The 6,956-nt window shown below is 38.2% G+C and overlaps 1 protein-coding gene across 1 annotated transcript; it reads right to left on the reverse strand.

Annotated features, from left to right (window-relative positions):
- Positions 1–619: 619 nt before the first annotated feature.
- LOC134816687 (pre-mRNA-splicing factor ATP-dependent RNA helicase PRP16-like) lies at positions 620–5,874 on the reverse strand. The gene is made up of 9 exons (XM_063825643.1): positions 3,674–5,874; positions 3,400–3,537; positions 3,181–3,286; positions 2,930–3,054; positions 2,205–2,483; positions 1,845–2,042; positions 1,516–1,663; positions 1,215–1,407; positions 620–1,099 (listed from the first exon to the last, which is right to left on the reverse strand). The coding sequence occupies exons 1-9, from the start codon at positions 5,819–5,821 to the stop codon at positions 892–894; spliced, it is 3,543 nt and encodes a 1,180-aa protein (XP_063681713.1). The 5' UTR covers positions 5,822–5,874; the 3' UTR covers positions 620–891.
- Between the last annotated feature and the right edge of the window lie 1,082 nt (positions 5,875–6,956).

Here is a 6,956-nt window from a genome sequence, read left to right on the forward strand (position 1 = left end):
ATCACCTTATCTACTGCACTTAGCTAGGAATAATGTTAACTTAGATAAGAATATATCACCTTATCTACTGCACTTAGCTAGGAATAATGTTAACTTAGATAAGAATATATCACCTTATCTAGTGCACTTAGCTAGGAATAATGTTAACTTAGATAAGAATATATCACCTTATCTACTGTACTTAGCTAGAGAGCTAGGAATATTGTTAACTCAGATAAGAATACATCACCTTATCTACTGCACTTAGCTAGGATTTAGGAATAATGTTAACTTAGATAATAACATATCACCTTATCTACTGCACTTAGCTAGGAATAATGTTAACTTAGATAAGAATATATCACCTTATCTACTGCACTTAGCTAGGAATAATGTTAACTTAGATAAGAATATATCACCTTATCTACTGCACTTAGCTAGGAATAATGTTAACTTAGATAATAATATATCACCTTATCTACTGCACTTAGCTAGAGAGCTAGGAATATTGTTAACTTAGGTTACGATAAAAGACTGATAATTGTTAAATTGGAAGATTTAATTCGAGTCAGAGTTTTGGTTTGACAATCTTATCCTCTAGATTATAATCAAGAATTTCGATAAAGATCGGACACACTTTTGGTTTTAAAAGTTATAAAATGAAAAACAATATTAAACAAATAGAATATAAATGTTCAAGCAGTTCAATTTTCGATAAATAAAAACCCAGTCATCTTCTAAGGCTGGGTACTGATACTGGTCAATGGGTGTTTTTTATACTCCAACTATTCACAGAGGTTAAAAGATATCTGCTTGTCAACGATAACAGCATAAAGCTTACGTTTCCCAGCACAAATAAACATATTCAAGTTCAGGCACTCTGATAATCTCACATCTGAAATTGTCCCATGTTTAAAAACCCATTCGACGGGGTGTTCTCGTAGGAGTCTGGTTATGTCCAGGAGTTGCAATAGCACTGCGAGCAGAGGAAGGTGCTGACTGGCGCTCGCGCTCTGCTTCCAGCGCTTCTTCTGCTTCTGCTAATTCCTGTTCCATCTGCTTGCGGCGCTCTGCTGCCTTAGCTTTACCCTCTTCTATTGAGTGCAATGACTCCTTGACACTAGGGACGGTTTGAATTACAATCAGAGTTTTTAATATAATCATTTTGAGAAACAACGTTCTTCTTAGTTAGAGTATAAATTTAGTGTGCTACAAACTATAAATTAACAACGAACCTGTAAAACATGGGGCCAAGCTCAGCGAGCCATTCCGCCTCAACACTGGTAACACACTGCATGAACTCCTTAGAAGTCATGATAAGCTCGTGATACACAACATAGTCAGAGCTGTAGCCCATACCGTAGAGAGCGGAGGTGGGGTGGAGATGACATGGCATTCCAGTTCGGGCGTTTACATATTCTCCGATACCTGGAAATAGAGATATTTCAGAAACAATATAAACGAAATTAAACATTCAATAAATGGGAACCCCAATTTTTCAATTTTAACCACGAGTAAACTGTAAGGAACTCATACCTTTGAGTCTGGCAGCTTGGTGGAAGTAAGCGCTACAGATGCACTTCCTGACCAGGTCCCACTTGTTACCACACGATACCAGCTCCAGCCTCTGTTTCTCCATAATCTCAAGCAGCTGACTGTGAACCTCCCGTACTTTCTTCATGGCCTGTTTTAGATTATTAGTTGTGAACTCTTCTTGAAATTATATTAAACAAACTATAACCGATGTTTCTTTTAAAATTGTTCAGCAAGGAAGGTCACCTAACCGGAAGTATTGAAGAGTTAAATTTCTCTCTTTCGGGAAATTAAATCGATTGTAAAACAAATTAACAGACATATTAACTAACCTTGTAATGAATAAAGTAAGTATTACACCAAGTTGAAGAGTAACCCTTATTCCTCCACTGCTGGTACACGTGCAGTAAAGATAAGTGATCACTCTCTGGAACCTGAAACTTCTCCCTAGCTGCGTCGCTCTCTTCTTCCCGCCCTTTGGGTCTGTAGAATATAGCGGGGACTGACAACATGCTAACTATTACCAGCACCTGACAAAATGGTTCATTATTCATAAATCAAATGAAACATGAGATAAACAATAAATCTAATGGTTCTGTATTTATACAGAATCATTCGATTATAATCTTTAGCAGTCAGACCCACTACAATGAATATGATAATAATATCCTCTAAAACTTAAAACTACAAACCTCTTCACTACATCCCATCTGACAAGACACTAACACAAGCTTGCTCATAGCCGGGTCCATAGGAAACTCTACCATCTGCCTGCCCAGCACTGAGAGGTTACCCACATTATCAAAGGCTCCCAGCACCCACAACTGGTACATACTGGTCAGGATGTTGTCTTGTGGGGGCGGGTCCATGAAGTGGAAGGAGAGGAGGTCCGACACGCCCAGAGACTTGAGGAGGAGCACAACTGTTGCTAGGTTCGTACGCTGGATCTCTGGTACTGTTGTGGCTAGTAACTGAAAAACCGGGGGAATTTATACAAGTGAAAAAAATTTGCGACCAGTCGCATTCATTGGATAGATATAATATAATAATGCCTTCGGTTCTTCGGGCTCCGCTTGATAATTCCCGACAGCTTGCTGGAGGGAATTTGCGGCCCGAAGAACCGGAGGTATTATGTATTATAATATTTTCCGGTTCCGAATTGGAAGGGGTGTAATCCGATACGTGCGCATGATACAATATAGTGTCTAATATATAGAACGCCAGTGTTATTTGTTTTACAACTTGCCGCCAGCCAGTCTGAGGTCTATGCTGATAATTCCTTGGCTTCCCTTGCGCGATATATCGGCAAATTATCAGCTCTCAGTGTCCGAGACTTTTAGTGGATATAATTCCCGGAAGGTATTATAACGCATATATATATCAAAGCGAAAAACGATTATTTTCATAATTATCTAACCTCAGATCGGTAACAGTTCTCAGTGTACATTCTCCAAGCCTGTCCGGGACCTGTTCTGCCAGCTCGGCCACTTCTCTGATTAGCATTAGCCTGCGAGATGGGGTACACCTGCAATGCATCCATACCTGAAAATATAGGGATAAAGATTTCAATTGGATAAATTAATTCACCCGTATCAATTTTGTTTTAATCATTTCAGATCTGGTGTGATCTGTTTTTCATCTAGAAACAGAATTATAATAAAAATTTACCGATTCTGGGGTTGAACACTTTCAGTTTGCAGTATCCACCGTCAATGACGAATATAATTCCGTCCACCGTTAAACTCGTTTCTGCTATATTAGTGGCTACAATAACCTGAAAAATCATGAACAGGTAGAATGCAAAATCGTACAAAAATTAACTGTAATAATATGCTTAATGTTAAAGTTCGATTAATTAGAAGTTGAAGAGAAAATAATGTTACTAACCTTTCTAACCCCATCCGGAGCCTTTTGAAATATTTTAGCCTGAAGGTCTGAAGGAAGCTGTGAGTAGATTGGTAGGATTGCAAGCGGAGGAGAACCTTCAACTTCTTCTAGTCTGTCACCTATTGCTCCACATGTCACCTGAAATGTAGGTAGAATTTAAGGAAACCGAGTATTGATGGTTAAATCATAATTCTAGAATGAACAGATCTGAAGTTCTATTTTATCTGATATTATTTAAAATTGTACCCTCATCATCATGTATTTTAAAACCTACCTCTATCTCTTCTTGCCCAGGCATGAATATCAAAATATCACCAGGAGTAGGCTGAAGATGGATTTGGACTGCCTGCTTCACTGATGCTTCCACATAGTCCTCACATGGATTTTTAGAAAACAGAACATCAACAGGGAAAGTCCTTCCAGCAATCTTATAAATAGGAACATTTCCAAAGAACATCGAAAACTTCTCAGCGTTCATTGTTGCAGAAGTGACAATAAGCTTTAAATCAGTTCTTCTAGCTACCACATCACGAAGCAAGCCAAACAGCACATCAGTATTTAGTGACCTTTCGTGAGCTTCATCCATCACAATGACACTGTAGCCATCTAAATCTGATTCCCTCAGGGACTCTCTGAGAAGAATACCATCCGTCATATACTTGATAATAGTATTCTTTGAGGTACAGTCTTCAAACCTGATAGCATAGCCCACCTCCTCACCAAGTTTACATCCTCTCTCTTCAGACACCCTCTTAGCAACAGACATGGCAGCTACTCTTCTAGGCTGGGTGCAGCCTATCATTCCATAGTCCCCGTAACCGTCCTCTAATAGGTATTGGGTTAGCTGGGTGGTTTTACCAGACCCTGTTTCTCCAACTATGATCATAACGCTATTCTCTCTGAGAATACCTAATAGTTCATCTCTACAAGCATAAATAGGAAGGAAGTGTCTTTGTTCTTTGATGGTTTTTGTGGTTGCAAATGAACTAACTGCCTCTGACTTTTCTGCCATATGATCTGAAAACTGCTGATTCTTTTTGTGGGAATCTTCCTCTTCTTTAACAGGTTCATCCTCTTCCTTTTGTTTGATACCAAGTATGTCACCAATTTTAGTGCCAGCTAGTTCCCATTCTTTTTTCTGGGCTTTAATTCTCTCCTTCTGCTCTCTGTAATCTTTGACCAATTGACTTCCCTTGCGAGACAGAACTGCTATATCAGAGGTGGGATCCTTTACTGGGACAACAGGTTCAGGCTGCTTGGTGTACATTATTCTTCCATCAAGAAATGGAGCCATGATATTATGGACAAGTAGATGAATCTTAGCTGCACCATCCTCTTCAAAATCGTCATTATGATCAACCTTAGTAACAACACCAGAAGTGAGCATCCTGTTTTGCTCCCATTTTTCCAAATCTGCATTTTTCTGCTGTCTCCAAGCTGAAACCTTTCTCTGGAAGGTTTTGGTGGCTTCTTGTGTCTTCTTTTCTTCGTATTCCTGACTAACACCAGCGAATGGATTCAGATTGTCATCGTACCCTTCATCCATACCATACCAAGCTCTGTCCAATCTCTTTTGCTCGTCTTCGTACTGCTTACCATCAGTAAAATTTACAGCACTTCTTACTGAATTTGAAGTGTTATCCTTTCTACTTCTTTTAGAAGCCCATGCATTATCTTTGAAAGAAGGTGTCGGCATAGGGGACCTTTCCCACCAGCGATTTGCCTTTGAACTTCTTGATGATTCAGTCATATCCCATTTGTCTAAATTAGGTGTACCTAGTTCAGAGTCAGCTTCCCATTTAGAGCGACCGGGAGTATGAATAGAACCATCAGACCTTGTTGGTGTGTCATCATATTGTGCCCTGTTTCTCCGTGATGATGAATTTGACCGATCTGATTTGCTTCCTCCTGAGTATTTAGAAGAATATCCACTATCTTTGTCAGATGAACTTCTGTCTCTCTCAGAACGAGGTGATGACCGTGGTGATGACCTTGGTGATGACTTAGGTCTTCTGTCTTTATCACTACTTCTGTCTTTATTGCTACTTCTATCTCTATCTCTATCTCTGTCTCTATGCTTATGTTTTTTATTTCTGTGACTGTCTACATCCTTGATAGTCGAATTAGATATACCTTTATCTCTATCTCTATCTCTGGTTTTCTTCATACGATCCAAAGCAGATTTGCTGACACCTCCAGGATGAGAGGGAGAATCGTCTGTGACATTACGATATTTTCTTTTAATATCATCACTCTTTTGTTGTTGCTTAGCAAGTTTATCCAGTCCTAACAGGGACTTTTGAGGAACTTTAAATACATGTTCACTTTTAGGCTTTACTATGAGACCTCCTATATCATTATTCTGACTTCCTTCTAAAACACTGCTGGAATCAAAACCTGAGAAGCTAAGTAGATTGCTCATTCCTTTTGGGAATTAGTAGACTGATAGGTGTTTTATTCATGTCATCATTGACCTGGAATGCAGATATTTTATTGAGATTAATATCACGTAACCATTTTTTTTACACTTGTAATTGTGGGTATATTGTATCACAAATGAGTGGATAAATCCAAAACCATAAAATTCTCTGCCAAGAAAACAACAATTTGCAGTATGTAAAACAAAGTTATCAGTGAGTATTATTAACAAATATCATTTAATTATAGATTACGGCGACGAAATGAGAGTTTCCACTCACTGAAAAAACGAAATACATCATGTATTGTCAACGTTTCGGCTACATTCCTTTGTCATAGACGAAAATCCGGAAATTAACACACAGTTATCTGAGCCTATAAGTAATGGAGACTAAATTAAATATACTTGTAAATTAATGTAAGGAACTTTTCTTTATGAAGTCGATCTAGCTAGTTAAATTATGTGGAGAATATGTGAAACGGAATAAATTAGTTGAAATAAAGTAACGAGTTCCATCGTCAACAAAATACTTTATACACTTAATATGTAGGGATTTTTAAATCCTATGTCAGGTAATGAATATATTAAGTAATTAAATATGGACCAATTGAGTACAAAAATATTTGATATGAGGAGTGTCAGATTACGACTTAAGTTTGTCATGTGTATCTAGGAGACCTTATCAATCAAGGAAAAAGAAATTAACATGGTAAGAAGGCAAATTTAAAAACCGCAAAGTATTTAAATACACGACAAAGGCGTTTTTATGTAAAACAGCAACATTCATTAAATTCAAACGGTTCTTTCAGATCGCAAATGAAATTTGATGAAATCTACTTAAGTGCCGACCTGCAAAGGATTGACATCATCAATTAATACATATTACAGTGACAACTCAGTAAACCACTCATTAATATGCAAAAGGGGTGGATATGTATCTCTTCGCCACAACTCATTGAGGGATGTGATAGCAGAGCTATTAGAAACTGCTGGCTGTAAAGATGTTACCACTGAACCTCTCCTCATTCCTGTCAACGGGAGAGAACTTCCTGCAGGGGCCAACAAAGCAGATGGAGCTAGATTAGATGTTAGTGCTAGGAGTGTATGGAACCCATTGGAAAGGGCATTTTTAGATGTA

The sequence above is a fragment of the Bolinopsis microptera genome, chromosome 6, assembly GCF_026151205.1.
Source record: "Bolinopsis microptera isolate Bmic1 chromosome 6, MBARI_Bmic_1.0, whole genome shotgun sequence".
In the NCBI taxonomy this organism is placed as follows: domain Eukaryota; kingdom Metazoa; phylum Ctenophora; class Tentaculata; order Lobata; family Bolinopsidae; genus Bolinopsis; species Bolinopsis microptera.

Excerpts from the sequence above, each read along its gene's own strand:
- LOC134816687 (XM_063825643.1), bottom strand. The coding sequence starts at position 5,821 with ATGAGCAATCTACTTAGCTTCTCAGGTTTTGATTCCAGCAGTGTTTTA. Across the intron at positions 3,055-3,180 it reads AGTGTTCAACCCCAGAATCG|GTATGGATGCATTGCAGGTG; the intron begins GTAAATTTTTAT and ends CTATATTTTCAG. Across the intron at positions 1,664-1,844 it reads CTTACTTTATTCATTACAAG|GCCATGAAGAAAGTACGGGA; the intron begins GTTAGTTAATAT and ends AATCTAAAACAG.